Source organism: Calidris pugnax, unplaced genomic scaffold, assembly GCF_001431845.1.
Source record: "Calidris pugnax isolate Ruff unplaced genomic scaffold, ASM143184v1 scaffold54, whole genome shotgun sequence".
NCBI lineage: Eukaryota > Metazoa > Chordata > Aves > Charadriiformes > Scolopacidae > Calidris > Calidris pugnax.
Window position 1 is genome coordinate 9766386 of NW_015090864.1, and position 19457 is coordinate 9785842.

The following is a 19457-nucleotide window of genomic DNA, read 5'->3' on the forward strand; positions in this document are numbered from 1 at the left end:
TTTCCAGATACCTTGATAGCTTTTTGAACCACTTCTAACTGCTAACACAATTTAAAGTCCAATATAAATTTGCAGTAATTCCAATGGTCTAAATTCATTCTATTTTACTTATAACTTAAGCAAATACCAGCAATCAAATGGTGCATGTATTATTAACAGATTATCACACTATTAGGTTTTGTTATAATAAAAACTTCTAGAAATAACACAATGAAAAACATACTGTGCATAAGCCCAGTAACACTGCAATATTAGAAATGCAGATGTATTAGTGCAATTACCAACTGTTGATAGCCTTGAGTTTCAAAGTCACTGAATTCTACATTTCTGATTTTATCTTATACAACATCTGCAATCCAAGCATATGACAACAATGCTACCAAAAATTGCTAGCGATTTCCATTGATTCTGATAGAGTAAAATGGGAATTATTTAGAAACAGGATGTGTCTGATAGCTGTATTGATCACCAGCATCTAAATGGATACAAAAAGTATTTTTCCTACCTTATAATCATCCTCATAGTCATTATATCCACATGTACTTAAGATGTCAGGGAAAATATCTGACCATCCGTTACTCGTACAATTTTTGCTAATATTTCCTGTAAAGCAAAATTTGAGAGTTTAAATTAGAAAGATTCAAAAATCTCCTCATCAATGAATCTTTAGACAGCTTAACTTTGTTATTCCCTGTTAACATGCTGTATTTCCTAGTACTCCTGTTAAAGTAACCCAGCCATTTCCTTTCATGTGCTTTTTATTCATATTACTTTGGCTTTTACTCTTCTCTGAATTGCCTTTGCATTAAAGAAAAACAAAAGTAATTCCAAGCTGCAATGGCAGGCTTCAGTTTGGTATAACAGCAATTTCTGTTACATCTGCAAAAGCATGAAATATTTTGCTGTTTTATCTAAATATTCTGGAGGGAGTCTTTCAGCTCATTCTATAAAGGGGATAATTTGTAGGTAAAGTAATTTGATAGAAAAGTAATTGAAGTGAAAGTTGTTCTAACCTCCTATTTAAGCTTTTCTGAGAACATAATACCAAATGATCTATTGAAGAGTTATAAAATCTCTTAGATATTATAGTGATGAATTACTGCTACAGCAAATGTTGGTAAAGTTGCCAAAAGGCCAAATTATGTGATCGGGTGAAGAACGTAATGCACTTTAAAGGCCAAATTATGTGATCGGGTGAAGAACACGGAAATAAATATGCATGCTGAATCTCACTCTTTGAACCAATCACTGAAATAATGTAGTACCAGGAATGTACAGGAGACATTCAAGTATGGTTGGAAAGGAATTTTGAACATCTATAAATTTCAGAAAGGATTTTTTGGCTAGAACTGAGCAAAGAAGTTGACCCTTTTTCCAGATGAAGTCATGCAGATGAGAGGGGGGCAACCCATGATTCTACTCCTTAATCTAATTAATATGAACTAGTGTTCATGCAATACGAACTGCTTCAATAGGAGAACACTGAAGAGTTTGATGTCAGAATAAAGAATAGTCATTAAAATTATTATAACTTTTACAATGTTAAATCATAAGTAACTTCCCCTGACTTCCTTACAGTCATTTTTATATCCATGATACTTCAAATCTATAACAACTTATTGCTTTGGTTTGGAGTTTACCACTGGTCTTTGACTTAAAGATGCCTGGTTTTCACCACACAAGAACAAATTTATGTGTCACAGATCAGCTTTGGCCAAAAATAACCAAAGGTGTTTATATACACTCCAAACTGAAGGTTTTGTGATTTTTATCTTGCTGATTGGTTACTGGAATTTCTTCTTTGTATAATGTCTTCAGCGGAAAGTTGTAAATATCCTACAAATGGGTGACCAACCAACAACCAAATCTTTCTAGCTTATAACAAGACCTTGACCTAAAACCACAGTGTCTCCTCAAACAACAGGGCCACTTCTGCTACTTGGCATAGACATGGCATTTTTTAAAGAAAATGTAACCTATTTATACACTCTGAAGAGTCATCACTTTAAAAGTACATCAACTTCTCTGACTAGGCAGAGCAGAGGAATGTGTTAACAGAATCACAAATTACGTCAAAGCTAGCTTTGCAAGAAAAAGACTGTTAGGGTTTAGATCTATTCAAGATGCTGAAGTATTTTCTACTATAAGTACTTTAAGACCTTCTAACTTAAAGACAGTTAGGCAATTTTCTGTGGAAGACTGTTTATTTCTACACCACCATTCCATACAATTAAATATTTCAGACAGTAACCCCATTTAAAACCTGTAACTTGACACAGACATTTAAATAAAAAATTCACAGAATAACTTTCTGATAGTCATATACTTACATCATTATGTATAATACAGAAAAAAACATTACAGGATAATATGATTGTTTTTACAGTAGAAAGTCATTTAATACAAAGTTACTAATATTCAATAGGGAATTAGTTATGTGGTATGCTTAAACTATAACCCTGACTATCACAGAAGAAATTAAGAGCCAGTTCTGCAAAAGTTTTAAAGATGAGAAGACAAATGTTTGGTTTTTTAATTTACAATTTAAATTAAGACATCCTTTAAAGAACTGATGTTATTTAAAAGCCTACTTACGATTTGGAATACTTCCATAAAAAATAAGGTAGTCTAGATCACCTTGTAGTAGAATTTTAATTCCACTTAAACCCTGAAAAACCTAAAACATACATCTTAGAAATCTGGCTAAATAAAAAGTGTTAGACCTCTTGTTTAAAAAGATTTTTATAATTTCCTGCTATAAGAATCAAGTGAATTTGAAATGTCCTGTCTGTGAATTAAATAAATTATATATTGTTGAGAATAAACACATTTTAAGGTGCTGAGATACTTAGATCTTAATAGAATCAACCATGCAAGATGTCTGCTGTCTTATATCTGACGGAAGAAATTATAGAAAGACAAGATTTAAAAAATCCTGTTAATTGAACCACTAAAAATCCACCCTGTTTGTTCCACAAGCAAGAAGTAAACAAGTAGCTATGAAAAAAAGCTGCATATGGGAAAATTATAGCAAACTATAAAAAGGAAGTGAACTTTCAGCCTTGATGATGCTATGCCCAAATGAGATAGAGTTGCAATATATTTTGAAGGTTTCAAACTTAAATATTTATTGCAGTTATTTTATAGGAAGATTAAAATGTTATTGTAATGTTGTAATATATACATTAATTATCAAACATTCAAACTACAGAGAGAGCATGCATGCTTTGGCTTTCAGCAAATAGAAGCAGTATGATTAATTCAGATTTGGGGTTTTTGATATTTATGAGTTTGTATTGACTCATGACAACACTTTAACATCTTTCTTTGAGTCATCTAAATACTTTTATAGATTTCACAAGATTTAGTGAAGATTACACATACTTTTTCCCTTTATAAACTGTTTAGACGGTCCATGATAAACTAATCAAGATTCACCAGCTCTAGGAATGAAAACCTTTGCTCATCTGTAGATTGTTTTAGTTATCTGGTTTTTTACTGGAACAAGAGTTTTGAGAATAAAGGTATTTTAGTCATACCCCAAGTTAGCCTCTATGGTAAAAGTAATATTGTTAAAACGTTCTCCACTGAGACCTCAAAAGCAGAATTAAATCACTGTGATGTTTTGCATCTTTCACCAGCTCTTAATGACAAAGGTTTCTTACCTGAGGAAAGGGGATAAGATTTTTCCTGCTACATTTTGAGATCCATATGTGAAATTCTATCTGTGCATCCTCTATTTTTGAAACCACTAACAAGCCAAAGTGCAAAATTAAACTACTGTATGATACATTGACAAGACAGTCCAAAAGACATTAGACTTGAAACAGTTAAACGTTTCAGTGTTCAGAGACACTGATGAGCTCTTTTCAAGTTCCATTAAAAAGCAGAATAAAAGGTTTCATAATAACCACCTTAAATTGCAATAGTGATAATTTTTAGATATTATGTGTTAAAGTTGGTTCATTATTCTAATGAAGGCAAGGTAGAGCTCCCCTCCTAAGCACAGAAGGAACAACCTGCATGTGACCTGCTGGCAACTGTTAAAGATGTCAATCACACTCAGCTGCCTTAATAATTAACATAAATAGGTCAAAAATAGCAAGCAATGTCTTCAGCCTTGATGAGTGTCACTATATCAGAATACATATTTAGTATCTGACTCAAACACTGTATGGACCACAGAGACAATTATTTGGTCTTTTCATGACGTAACAGGAACAGCTCTTTCAAGAATCTATTATTTTTTAGCATATTATGTTATAAAATACCAAAAAGAAGCCAGCAAAAAGACACTTTAAAATTTAATACCTGGTTTTCCAGAAATAAGGCTAAATACTTTTGGACAAGGGACAGTGACAGTCTCTCCAATCTTTGCAGGACGCCAACAGGTGATGTTATCCCAAACTCCAACACATCCTGAAACATAACCAGCAGTTACAGACTTGAAAGTTCAGTCTGGTTCATATCACCCTTCTGTATTTATCTTATAAAGACTTGGCGGAAGCTTTCAATAAGTAGTTCAAGAAAGATTAGACTCTTTCAAGAAAGTTGCAAAGATGGTATTTTGCATGAAAATGTTAAGGGAATCATAAGACTGTTAATTAACCAGCTTATTTCTAGGTCAGTTAATACATTGTTTGCAAAATGTCTCATTAAAACAATGTTATTTTGACAGACCATGCTAAGAAAAGCTAAGAAAATGTTAAAAAAAAGTAAAGTAGTTTGACTTGACTCAGCATCACAAATACAATGGGAGTGCACCGTGATTGGACAACTTTTGGAAAAAAGGGCACGGACTTCCAAAATCATCTCTCCTAAACTAAATAGCAGAGATTTGAACAAAGAATGCTTCTGTATATTTATTTAAAGAAAGGCTGCCATAAAATGTTACAGACATGTTTTACAGTAGTACTAGTAACAAGTAATTATGGTTTTGCCCATGCTGATGTCTCTATAGATGTGGCTAAAAAGCAGTACTTTGTGAATGAGGATAAATCTTTCTATAATTAATTAGCTCGTATATGGCTAAACCTCATCTCTGTAAGGCTGCACTGCTGTTTAAATTAGTATTTCTAAAGCAAACACCTAAAATGAGTCAGAAGAATTTAATCCTAAAAAAATGTTTATTTCTTCTCAAGAGAGTCTGAAGTTCTTAATTCAATTGCAGAATCTTGACTGTAGGTACCTATTTTATCTAATCAATCCCACCCTTATTTGCTTAATACTGTGTGATGAACCTCAGCTTGTCAAATCTCCAGTCACCTGAAGAGGATTAATTGTTTTAGTTCCTTTAGAACTTTGACTCCTAGACCAATATGTTAAATTCCTTCTTTTAGCCCTACCTTAGGGTAAGGGAGATTTATTTATGACTAGGAACTGTGAGAGTGGCATTCTTTTTATCTGAATTCCACAGTTGGCTGAGAAGTTCCTGTTCCCACTGACAATTCACTCTTTTCAGGTTTCTGGTCCACACCTCTTGGGGTTTTTTTTGGCAACTGACTCGGAATGTAATACTCTTGAAACTCCATAATAATTCCTTTTTTCCTGATGATTGTGCAGGGTTTGTCCTTTCTAGTGTATCTGCCCCAACAGCTGGTTCATATTTTTCTTTAGAATTAACTAACTCATGTGTTTTATCTGTGCTCTGCTTTATCTGAACACCTTCTACTCTCTCCAGCACTCGTGGCTTTTCTTTTAGCATTAGTAATGACATCTCTGAGGTGATGTTGATTTGGTCATGTATACATAATTTAAGAGATTTACATTTGAGCAAGTCAACTTCGTACCCTTTGAAGTCAATGGAATTTAAACATGCTCAGGTGCTTCCCAAGTTGCAGTACTGGATTAAAACAAAGTCCTTCATCTCTATGATGCAACACCAGGGCTTATGCAAAATAAAAGAATATCTACTTCAGCCAATTGAGGTCATGCTTCCTTCCCAATTGAGTTTAAGCCAGAAACAACATCAACAACGTGACATACAAGAAATACAAAGAAACTATTTTCTTCATCTGCCAGCACTCAGAACTATAGTGACAAAATGCAACTCTTTTGGCTTTGATGGATGTAGTGCCTGAGCCAGCATAAACAAGCCTCAGAGTACACAAGAATAATTAGCATCTTGTGCGACTTCAGACCTTTTTAGTTCATCCCCATTTCCACTAACAAGTGAGAGCTGAGATGAGTCATGGAAGTGTTCATGCACACACATAAAAGCTGATGACTTTCACAAATTTTCCCTTTTGTTCAGTATACTCTCTGTAAAATGCTGGATTTGCTACAGGTATCTGCAAACAGTTCAGAGGCCTTTATAAATTTTTGCTACACTGCTATATTGACAGGGCTAAGGTTTTGTTAAAAAGGCAGCTGAACAACATGGACTTCAGAGCTTCATTAGTACCTTTTCCACAAAAAGCCACAAAACTCTTATTCAAGCTTCACTTACATGAAATATACAGAAAAATAGAGGTCCAAGACCTGTTCCTACCAAAACAGATCAACGCAATTTGCATCAGATCTTTAAGTTAGCTTGCAGGAAGGAAATCAGTACACAAGTTTTTGACATTCAAAACATTACAAGTTCAAGACATCACTAATGTTTTCTGGGGAATGTAATTTTTACCTCAGTTTTTCTTCAGTATTTTAGGACTTTAAGGAATCTATGGCAAAGGAGAGAATGATACTTTTTCCGAATCCTTAAATCAAATAGAGGAAATAACACAAAAGATATATTTCCTACATCTAGACTACATTCACATGCATCAACGATCATGAGAATGAAGCTTGAGTGGCTGTCAGAATTCCAAGGAGAACATTGAGCCTCAATTTATGTATACATACAAGCTTATTTATTATGGTACAGGAAATGTGAGAAAACTGCTGAAATGTCCTAGAGGCATTTATAGTCACTGAATGACTACAGTGGACTTCTGAAAAGTGGTCTGAGGCTAAATGCTGAAATGACGGTGTTACTGGTGCACTGCTAGGGGCTGCTAGAAGTACAACTGTTAACAATACGCACTTTTCTGGGCTTTCAACTCACACCTTTGCTCATTTCCCCCTCTTACTACTACAGATTTTTGAAAATACTGTAGTCATATATCTTTTTCTTCTCTCAGCAAAACACACCCTGATACAGAAGTGGGATACAATTAACAAGTCTATTTTTACTACATTTGCATCAATTTGTCTCTTCCATCCCCAAAACATGTCTCTATTGTACAGCACAAGCTTAATTGTGCACAATTGAAACTAGCAATTAATTTCCCACTGATTTTGGAAATTCAAAATGTGTCACAACTGAGACCTTGGTGAGTTTCACAGTTCTTCAACTAGATATTGCTCTTTACCCATCATAGTGTCCTTTTACAAAAACAACCACAAATGCAATATTGTTAGAGGGTGACAGAGCATGATTCACTTCATCCTAAAACACATGAAAATAGGCCAGATTAATTGCTCCCAACAATTGCCTGTTTCTCCCCTGTGACTATAGAGCAGCCTACAGTCCTATAAATACCTACATTGTTGGAAAATGAAGATGTGATAAATGCTTTGTTAAATGTGTCTCTTCCTGCACATAGAATATCTAGCTTGATCAAGCTTGATATTCTACTCTCTACTCACTTACTCTCTATTACTCTCTGTCCAGCCACTAATTCATTCAGTGTTAGGATTTCTGGACTGACATCCATCACTGCTACTTTTCATAAAATCATTATGTACACTCTTATTCTCTGGAACTTTTACACATCCCCTGTATATATAAGCCTGTTTCCTACTATCTCCAAAGGGTATTAATCAATTAAGATACAAAACATATTTATATCTAGCTTTAAACAAGGTTTTAAGCTTTAGTTCCAGTAAGAATCCTACCAGTAATTCTATAGAAAGTATCTCACATTTTAAATACAACTTAAATTGTTCCAATGTTTATTTTCATGTTTGCAATTTTCTTATCATCCTTTTAAAAAAATTATTCTAATTAACCAAACATATATAATTATAACATAAATACCACAATAGAAAGGATATAATTACATTCATATCCTTTTATGTTCATTCATTGATATAGTCTCTGTTTCCATCTAGCTTCAATAAATTCTCAAGCTTTCAATGTTTTTGTCCTTTCACCCTGGTACGTACACATATAGAACCTGTCCCGCTCTTGATCTGTCTTGGCTCCCCAACTTTTCCTGTGCACCTTTACCACTATACTTTTTACTTCCTTCTTTACCTATTAATGAAGCTAGCAAAAAGGAAAAAAAAAATAGGCTCTTCATTTCTGTTTCTGTGGTGTCTGGAATACAAAAAAAAACCCTTTTCAACTGCTACTTTTACCTCATTTATTGCTCTGGTGTGTCATTCACAGCCTAGCCAAGGAAACAATCAATCTTCCTAGGGAACCTTTACTCAATGACTTGCTCAAAAGTGTGGCCACGGTGTCACTCCTCTACTGCTCTTCACTCCTGCTCCTCTAAATGATGTTCTAGATGATATTCTTAGTTAGTTTCAATGAGATCACTTACTTTATTTGAATGCTTTTGCAAATACTTCATGATGAAAAGAAACGCAATAGAGACAATATTTTTTTTCTCATTTTTTTCACCTTACATACATATTGCCACCACATTCGTCATCCTGCTGAGATCCAGTTTTTGAGCACGAGTTTGCTTACCTACGCGTATTTCTTCATCTATAAAAATGTGTGACACTGAATTTGTACTGGCAAATCTTGTTCCCATACATATTTTATCCATATATTAACCACTAGGTGGCACTTTGCATTTGGATTTTAAAAATTGCCAATTCAAAAAGAGGTTTAGCATTTTTTAAACTGTCTAGGCGTGCTTGATGCGTGAAACAAAGAGAGGGTGCTTTGAAAATCAGCCAGAAAGTTGTCAGCTAGTCCAGGGTTTGTTTTTCAAACAGGGAAACCTTTTGATCTTTGTACTTCACTTGAGAAAGCAGAAGCAATCTCACCTCTTATGGGCAATGTTTTCTAGGCTGTAGGTCTGAACACTGGAACATGTAATTTAGGCTGCATGTGAATTTATGAACACATACGGACTGAAATTCTTTCAGCATTTTCATCCAAGTAATAAGAAAGAAATGAAAAGGAGGTGCCAGGGAAATAGCACACTACCAGTCTGGAGGGAAAGCAAACACACAGCAGAACTGCTTAAAGCAGTAATAGGAATGAGACGACAGCAAAAATACTGTTGCTCCAAGCTACTTTGCTAAAATTTGTCATCTACTTTTGTCAGGGCCCTGAGTGCACTAATAGGCCTTAGTGGCCCCTGATCAGGGTCCCCTCTAAGCTCAGGTCTGGGCCTTCAGCGGTGTTGTGGGAGCAAATGACTTCAGCCCCACCACAGCGGTGCCTGTGCCGGCCTCTGCCTGGGCCTGCCCCAGTGCCATGGCCCTGCCCGGCCATCTCAGGCCATGGTTCCCTGCACCAGGCCGGATCCTGACCCTCCACTTGCAGGCTAATCTCTTCTGCTATCCCCGAACCCAGGGAGATGCCTGATGCCTGCAGCTGTCCCCGTTGTCCCTCAGCTTTCCTGGCTGGGGTGGGAGAGGCCCTGCCAGCCCTGGGGCCCACAATCCCCCTCCAAGGGAGCTGAGGCCTGCCATCCTGTGAAAATGAGAACACTGGCTGCAGAAGGGTCAAGAAGCTGCTCCAATTTGCCGCTGTTGCACTAAAGCACACTGTTGTGGTATTGCACAGAGTGTACACAAGCTCTGATGATTCAGAAATACCGAGGAAGGGTGAATGTAAACTTTTTTAAATTATTGGTCAACAAAGCCTACTCACACACAGCAAGTAGGATTTGGGAAGGCTACAGTATACATCAGATTTAACTGCTTAAACAGAATGACAAAAACAGGACAGTTTATCTCACGTTCACCTTACATGTCTGCTGTTTATAGGTTTTCAAAAGCCAGTCCTATTACGGGAATGGCAAAAATACTGTTACTGAGATTTCCACATTACTGGCTTTTGACTAAATGAAACATTGCAGAAGAAATGCCTTATTTCCCTTCTGAAGAATAGCTTCCCATTGCAGAATCAAAAATCTAAAAGCAAATTTTATTTTTGAATCTAATTTATAAATTTTAGAGTACGGTAAGGAAATATGGAAGTTGCCATCTACAAACTTTGAAGGAAAACCCTTTGAAAAAAAAGCACATTTCCATCCAAATTTTCTACAAAGTAATTCCTGCTTTCCAATTACTCAAAGTGTTCTTTGGATACAACAGCATTTTTTTTTGTATGACTGGACAGCACTCTAACTTCTATTATATTGGAAAGATATTCATGGACGTATAGTCAGAGCTATAAGAAGTACCTTCATCTTCATGTTGCATCATTTTAGACATGCTGTACATTATTCATAAAATACCATTAAATATCAATCTCCTGTTCATATAAACCCTGCCACAAAATATTAAAAGTCTCTGCAAAGTATTGGATTCATATATTTCTGTTAGTTTGGATTACTTCTAACCCATGTGCTATTTGTTGCATTAGCTGGAGCTTTTTTAGTGCTTTCATATTGGAGATTTCTTCCTAGTGGTATTTGAACTTTAGATGTCATGGAGAGTAGACTGCCATGGCCACAGCTGTCTTTATCAGGACTCAAGCACAAAACTATGCAGGGCAGTGTTTCTTTCAGAATCTTCTGAAAAACACAATATATTCACTTATGGGTTTGCACTTTTTCAGGGCTCTGAATGCCATTTATTAATGTCTACTGCTGAATGTCTATTTATGTTGGGGGGGGGGCAGGGCTAGAAATTTCAGACCTGTAAAATTGTAGAATGTATCTGTGGCCATGTCACCTCTCTTCTTTCTGAAATAGTTTGTTACTGTCACTCTTAGTAACCTTTATTATATGAGATTTATCAATGAGGCTGATGAGGACATTTTCTTGGTCTTCATCATTTATTTCATGTTGGTTATTTTTCAGTAGGCAGCTCCTTCCATTCAAGGTTCTTTCTCACCTATCGCCCAACCTTCTCAAAAGACAAGCCAGCTCTACCTCTCTTCTGTCCTCAAATAATTAAGTACAGCTTCCACAAAGCCCAGACATTGACAACACCGTAAGCATGATCAGTTTTATGTGGTGTCATTAACAATGACACTTCAATTAATGGAAGCCAAAATAGATAAACATTCAAAGCAGCCCCTTCATCTTCCCTGATAAAAAAAATGTGTGAACCAAAAAGTAACAGCATGTCTGCACTACAGCTAGCAAAGCAGCTGCACAGAGAATCGGGAAAACTAAAGTTGTCCTTCCAAGAGCTACCAGTGCTTCATGAAAGAAAGTTCCATGATCCCACTATTTCATTTAATTCTACTATTAATCCTACCCCAGATAACTCTAAGCAACATTGAGGCTGAACTACTGGGTCATTTAACAGAGAAAATAGCTGCAAAACCAAACAAAAACTCACGGAAGACCTTGATGAAATTGGGAGGATTAAGAAAGGGGGAACCTTGAGGAGATTCCTTTTAACATAGCAGGAGAAAGGCCTCATCTGGCTTCATGTAAGTCTCCTATTTACCAATGTGAAGGAGAGAGTGATCATCAAGTTAGCTTAGTTACACTTACAGTCAGTCCTTCTTTTGCGCAATACAGAGATATATACGTGTGTGCACGTGTATGTTTAGAATGCAAAATAGGCACCTTTCTCACTGGAGAAATAACCTTAACAGGAGGGGTTAGTCAGGTAAATTAACTTTTGGATAACTTGCCATGTGTCCAACATTTGAATGCTCATCCCACTGTTCTGAAGAGCTTTCTGAAAGATCTGCTCTGTTTCATCCACAACATTATGAGCTCAGTGCTGCAACCACTAAGTGAAAGTCTACTTGCAGTGTAATTTGGGAGATTAGATTGCACAGTGACATTGGTCCCGCTTGCTTTAAATTTATGAATAAGACTATCATTTTGGTAGTCCTGTCTGTTTTAATTTCCCATTACCAGCTGCGTTATGAAGACTCTTTGAAAGGTTTATGAAAATATTTCAAAAGCCATTTCTCTTTCCATCTCCATCCCTTTCTCATGTTAAGATGCCATATCTAAAATTAAAAATGTTGTCTGGCACATGGGTTTCACAAAAACACATTTTGCAAAGCAAGAGCTGAAAAGACTCACTTAACTGTGCAGCCACTCAGTCCAAGATGAAAAAAAAAACTACAAACCCCAGACCTCCTTTTTCATAATAAGATCTTTTTAGAACTTCTTATTGTGGAACCCTGTTATAAAGTCTACTGACTGAGTTTTAACATTTTTGACCATAAGATTTCACTTTTCATTTAAAAGTGAATGGAAATGAATCAACTACTTTATAAAGGTAAAATTCTAAATACTGAACATAGACATAAATTTGCAGTTGGTCATTTTTTAAGTATTTTTAATAACTTTTAATAGCTTTCTATTTTTTTAAGAAGACAAGCCATGGGTAGTAGGTGAAAGATAAATTAGTGTTTTCCCATAGGGGCCTCAAAACCTGTAGCTATTATGAGCTATTCAGAGTGGCATTAAACTGCCCTCCAAAAAAGACAGTGTGAAAAAACATTCTCTCCTAGGCTTCCAGTTAAGGTGCATCAGTACTCCAGGTGTCAAATTTTAGGAGAAAAGACGAAAATAAACATGGATGAAAGCTAATGTGGTCTTCATAAAATAAACGGATTTGCTCAAGAGCACTACAGAAAGGAAGACACTGCAACAGATATTTGGAGAGTGACTTTCTTCCCAAAATGGAGTGCAAAGCTCTCCACTGATGGAGGAGTACGTGTTAATGCCTGAAAATCCCCCAAAGGGTGCAAAGCAGGAGGTCCAGATTGCTGTCTAATAGTTTGGTGTTGCAAATGAGCAGAATTTAGAAAATTGGGTCCTGGGGTTTTAATATATCCTTAGCATTATTCAAAGGATATTTACACAGTATTTATTCAGTGTTTCCTTGCAAAACACACTGTTTCTTAATTAAGCCATGAAGTAAGCAAGTCATTTGTAGATTTCCCAGTCAATGATTTTCAAAAGTTTACAAATTTACAAAAATTACTCAGTGAAATTCTTCAGCACAAGTTATGAGGCAGCTCAGGTAAGATGACTATCATTTCATTATGTAACAAAAAACCCACCCAAACCACAATTGCCTTTAAATCTTTCCTTTATGTATCCCTAAACAGGAGCTGAGAAGTATTTAGGAACATGGTTTAGTGGTGCTTTTGGCAGTGTTAGATAAATGTTTGGTCTTGATTATTTTAAAGGTCCCTGCCAACCTAGATGATTCTATGATTAGGTAAGGTATTCAATATATAATTGCCATCTAGGCCAAAGGAGAAACTGTCTGTCATATAAAATTTGGATCCTCCAAAATTCAGCAGCTGTGCATTATCAGTCAAATTCTGGAGTATGTTACACAGAGGTGTGAAGGCTTCTCAGGTGCCCAAGAAGTTAATGAAAAAAATCCCACTGATTTTGATAATTGAGGCCCAAGTCTCCAGTAGAAAGTCTCAGTGAGCCTTTAACTTCAAATTCTAGACAGGACTTTCACTAGATTTCATTATAGCTTTTGTGAGACAGGTAGCACATACTGAAGTTAGAAAAGCATGAAAAGGGCTGTATTACCATCTTTTCCATTTCCCAGTTTTGTGAATTTATTGTAAAGAATTATGTTTCAAGTGTACTACAAGTTTTAGGTATGGAGCTGGGTTGGACCAGTTCCAGCTTGCCCATTTTCATTAGTAATTCTTCATTATCAGGAGTCGGAGTACCACTGTGCAAATCTGCAAGTCTCTGTTCAAAATACTGCTTACATTTTTGTATGAATACAGAGACTTTATTAGGAAAATAAGGATGCATAGAAAATAGATATTTTTGGAAATGAAAACGCATATATTTAATGTAGGCACTTCTGAACAGGTTTTTGGTAAAAGTATCTATAACATGAAGCATAGGATAAATTCTGACGTAAGATTAAACACATAGTCTTTAAGGGTTCATTACCAGAGGGACTTTATTCCCATTCCTACAAAACGGAATATTCCCTTAGTTTCAGCCAGGCATTCAATTAAATTTATAAATCCTTCCACTGCTGTTTTATCACTACCTGCAGGGCTAAATCAACACCATCAGACATACCGTCTCCTTCCAAGACATGAAGTTCTTCTACAGCCTTCAGGAGGCACCCCCCTTCCAATGAAAAGAGGCTGCGAAGAAAATATTTACAGAAAACTTCTTTCTTCCCCTAGGGAACTGAAAATAAAACTGGTGTGCATCACAAGGATACCCTTGGAGCGTCCCAGCATCTGGATCACAGAAGTGGATCTTGAAGAAAGCTTGACTTTCAAAGCAGTATAATAGCTAATAGTGAATTTATTAATTCAAGATTTAATTCATTAAGCTGGGCTAGTAATTATTTCTCCATCTGGCTTCACACTAGTATTATTTATATAACAGCCGTCTCTCTTTACCACTCATATAAATAAAAATATCTAAAAGTAGATTAATTATTCCAGTAAGATTTTGCTTGGAGAGATATCCATGTAAATTATTCACTGTTATTACAGTTTTTCTAATTACTGATCTGGATTAATCAAAAGGAGAAATTATAGTAAAATACAGACTGTTGCTGAACCTTTTAATTATTTTATTGTATACAAATTTATATTAGAGCATGCACTGAGGGAGTTACGCATTTAAATCAAGAAGAGAAGTGGATAAAGCATCATGAGTTGGGACTCATGTTTATGCTCAAAGGGCACTGCAGATGGCAGGTCCCTGAGGTACCATAATCATCTTCAGAGCACATTCAAAATCGACTGAATATGAAAAAACAAATATACTATGTATCACCTAGCTCAGCCAAAGGAAAACAAGGAAAACAACTGCACTGCAAGAGCTGTAATATTCCAAGGACTCCAGTTATTCCGAGATGATACATACCTGGACTACTGTATCAAAAGGCTGGACGCTGATGAGGCTTAGGGCTTTGAAGAACTAATTTGAAACTAAATACTTCCAGCCACTTAAAGATCATTTGACAACCGAAATTTAATGTTTAGGTTTAGGTGTGACATTACTTTGTAAAATTGTATTTTGAACTGAAAAATGTTCAGTTGCCTTTAGATCTAAAATTTCTCTCCCTTTTTTCTAAGTCTCAATGAAAGCCCATCCTTCCCTTCCACATCTCACATGTTACCAGAGGAGTGCTGGGCAGGAAACATATGCAAAAAAAAACCACTCCAAGAAGCATTTTTACCTTTTCACCAGTAGGTGAGTAGAGACTGTTTTCTTCTCACAAGTTCTGGCATAGGGTTTACAAAAGATACTAATGATACAGCACTAATACCTTTGTCATTAAAAAAATTAAATTAAATTAATAAATACACACTTCCAACTTTCCTAAAAAGCCAAAGACTGTTAAACAAGTTTTGCCCTAGCTACTTTGTGTTACATATTTGCTTTTCATTTGGCTGTATGGATTTATCTGTTGCCTTCCTATTTTGCTTGCTGTACAAACAGCTTTATCAACAACTCCAACTTACAAGAAAAATAAGATCTTATTCTTAATTTTCACTCTTGTGAAAATGTAGCAAGGAAATCTAGTAAAATCTAAAATAAAAAATATAATAAACTACATCTGCTCTTCCTTCTTTCCTGTATTAAATTACAATCGGCCATATCTCTATCTCTATGTTTATCTTTCTATCTAGAGATAAAATAAAAACAAAAAAGTAACATAGAGAATCTGTTTTTTTGAATATAACACTACTGTCCAGTTTTTCCTTTGCATGACTCTGGTTCTCTGGGGGTAAATCTGGCCTTCCAAAACAGAAGATCTGAAACACCTGCCTGGGAAACCCAGAGATCATTCCTGCCACTAGTACTTTACTTTCAGCCATAGCTAGAGAAAGGTGCTTGAATCCAAGGCTTTCAGCTTTTCCTCAAGAGCTGTTCTTTCTTCTGGTACTGCCATCACCACCCTGCAGCTTCTCTGCCAGTCAGAAAATACTGGCCGCAACAGCTTGAAACACAAGAATGCATTTGCTCCCATCCAGTGTCCCACCAACACCTGGCACACCCTTCACAACACGCTTGCTGCACCTTTAACACAAAATCTGCATAAATTCTAAAATACACCAAAATTATAAGCACAGTACAGACAAATACAGCAACTGCAACCACAACAGCAAAGAAGGTAACGGGAGAAAAATCTTGAATGCTCCCCTTGTCTCTACATTACAGCTTGTCTTTCCTTACCTTTGTTGTCCACTGGCTTTGCAGTCTTCAGCAGTTCCATGCACCTTGTTTCCTCCTTGTGAATCTCCAGATGAAACCTGCATTCTGGATGAACACCATTCACCTGTGTCAAATTAACAAACAGGCCAGGGTCTTGAAACAAGAATTAAAATGCTTTACAAATGATGCAACTACCAGTAAAGAAATCCACAACTTAAGGGGGCATAGGTTTTGCCCAAGTATGCACTAGGTATTTAAAAATACAGTCATTGCCCATTTTAGCTTCTAACATGCTGAATTTTCAAAACAAAATGTTAAAACAATCTACTAGAGCCTTCACTGGCTCCTTCTTGTAGCATTTCAAGGCCAATTATAATTTACAAGAAAATATTTAACTTTTTAGTGCATTCATCAATACTGTATCAAGAGACCTTTTCCTCCAGAAAAAACTGAGTTAAACTGAAGCAGGAAAAGGAAACACATTTGCTTTTTCCTCTTTCATAGTAAGTTAGGAAGCTGAAAGCTTCATGTGAATCACAGAACATAAAACCCGATCAAACTGCGTTCTCTTTGACATGGTAAATTTTGCTCTTCTTCCCTTTTCCATCATGTATATTTTACCTCCTGAAGGTCCCAGAGCATGATTATTTGATGTAAGCAAGTGTTTCGTAGGAAGAAAGCCCCATTCCTTTCAAAATGAAAGCCTTTACCCATTTATAGCCCTGCCCCCAGTTCCTTGGTTTTCAGGAGGGGTTATTTATGTCCATGGGAATAGACAAGGATGTAGCAGTATTGGGGAGAGAAACAAGACACCGGGAAGTTGTACTGGAGTCAGTTGGACTCAGAGGCAGCCAGAGCCTAACAGAGAAACATGCAGAGTCCCTAACACACTGCAAGGGAAAAATGACTGTAGTAGGTGAGAAATGTAAAATAGGAAACACCACTAGAGCTGAAGGGACAATGGGATTAGCTCGAAGAAAATAACATCATAATGAAATAAAATGTGACTCTGCTGTACTTCTGTCACCCTCACACTTGTAGAACCAAGAAAAGGGTGCTGTCTCTCCAAGCTTCTCTCCCCTTTTCTCTCTCTTACTTTTCCTAGGAGACATTTAGTAGAGAACCTGATAATAGTATCTGATTTTTTTTTTAAGTGGCAATACTTAACTAAGCTATGATGGACCCAGAACCTAAGACCCAGAGCTGGGACTGAGAACCTGCTTATTCTGCAGTCTCCTTGTGGGCAAGCCACTTGCGCAGCTTTTAAAAATACAGCTTAATATTCATAAACATAACAGCAGGAGCTGTTATGAAAACTCACTAAAATCTGTCTCTTCTCCAAATGTCTTATATCACCACTGACAACACCAGAACCTTAATTCTTTTCTCTATATTTACAATTGAAACTATATGTTTCCAAGGTAGATTTTTTTTTCTTTGTAAAGTGAATTTGTATAGATCCTTAATGTAAATTATGATTTCTAGACATAAAGTAGGATTTCTAGCACTTATAATAAAGTTCAGCATTACATTGAGAGTATCTGTGTTTTGGTATGTATTATCTACTTTCCAGATAGCTCCCATGTAAAATAAAGTCTCATGTATACATAAAGTTTTTAATTGCATTTTCCTTTCACATAACAGATTCTGAATTTTTTTTTTTCCAACTGCAAACATTTGGTAACTGAGAGTAGATCTCTTACTCATCAAAAAGTATTATAATTTCTGGGTCTTGGAAAGGTAGGTTCCAATAAATGGAAATGTTAACTACATGAGGGGTGAATGAAAGCAGCTACTACAATTAAGGAACCTGCCAAAGAAGTGACTTCTCTCTCTCCCACTTACAGAAGAACTACAAATTTCTCAATATTAGTTATCTAATAGCGAAGGTTACTTTGAGAACATCAATTTGTTAGTACCCAAAGGTAACACAACATTATTTTTCAAGCCTGACACACATGTCAAACTGTGATATAGATACCCCAGTTTCATTCAGATGAACTTTACCAAGCCAGAGAGTGTTCAAGACTGGTGGCACTGACCACATCCCGAAACACACCAAGAACCCCAGAATGGATTTTGAGAGCACTCACCACCTTTCAGGGCTGGTGCTCATCCACCTTTCCCTCTGCTTTACCAAGGCTGGGTTACCCTCTGTAACCACTGAAAGCAGAACCGTGTGTGCTGTGCTGAGCGTTGTAAAAGTACACAGCTGGCTGGAAATCCAGCTGAGGACTCTCTGTGGTTTTAGTGGCTTAACAATTTTTAAAGCATCCAGAGCAGCAGTTTGACCAAAAAAACTGTTTCTTCTGACAAACAGAAGTCAGTTTCCTCATTTTTGGTGGAAAAGATCTGGTATTTAAAGTTTGCAGCAACAAAAAATTGGAAAGATTTAAAGGGGAGATTTTTTTTTTTATTTAATTTTTCAAAAATGACATTTCCAGCAACGTTATAGATTTTTACAAATAACTGAAGAAACGCTTAAAAATATAAAGATGTCAAAAGCAGACGCGCTCAATTTGAAGACTTCAATATTCTGAGTGCTTGGTGCGCTGTTATCCGGCCGCACGCATTAATGAGAAATTAACCCCGCGGGTTCTCCCCACACTGACGGTGACCGCTAATCACCCGCTCCGGGGCAGCGCCCTCTGAAAACTCCTGACGGACTCGCGGTGGGCACCGGCTGCCGGGCCAAGCCGAGATCGCGGAGAAGGAGCCCCCGGCCCAGCGCCGGCTCCGCCGGGCTCGGGGAGCGGTCCGGGCCGCGTTGCCCCGCCGGGGCGGAGCCGTGGCAGCCCCCGAGGAGCGCCCGGGGCGGCGCCCCCCGCTGCCGGCCGGGGAGCCCGGCTCAGGAGGGGCGGCGCGGAGACGAGCTGGGGGTCCCAGGACCCCCCTTGCCCTGCCCGATGCCCGCCCCGGGACACCCGGTGAGGGCGAGCGGCGGCCGTCGCTTGTCTCCCGAAGTGAGCGCGGCGGGGCCGGAGTCTCCGCACCTGCTGCCGCCGCCGCCCCCGCTCCGGGAGAACCGGGAGGGAACGGAGGGGGGGTGTCCGCGCTGCCACCTTAGGGCTGGGGGGCGGCGAGAAGAGCCGCAGGGGTCACCTCCCGGGGCCGGGGGACAGCGCGGGGTGACTTACCCGCCCCGGGCTCCAGCAGAGGGAGAGGAGGAGGAGGAGGACCGGCAGGTTCCTCATGCCC

General features: G+C 37.5%; 1 protein-coding gene across 3 annotated transcripts in view; it reads right to left on the minus strand.

Moving 5' to 3' along the window:
- VIPR2 (vasoactive intestinal peptide receptor 2) overlaps window positions 1–19457 on the minus strand; it is a 57507-nt gene that overhangs the window by 37081 nt on the left and 969 nt on the right. The window contains exons 1-4 of one of the 3 annotated variants that reach the window (XM_014945173.1): window positions 19397–19453; window positions 16281–16383; window positions 4312–4419; window positions 506–603 (exon numbers count right to left, since the gene is read on the minus strand). In XM_014945173.1, the coding sequence (XP_014800659.1) occupies window positions 506–603; window positions 4312–4419; window positions 16281–16383; window positions 19397–19453 (366 nt within the window). Of the gene's footprint in view, window positions 1–505; window positions 604–4311; window positions 4420–16280; window positions 16384–16969; window positions 17019–19396; window positions 19454–19457 lie in introns of those variants that run through there. The other 2 variants (XM_014945174.1, XM_014945175.1) reach the window with 2 other exon arrangements.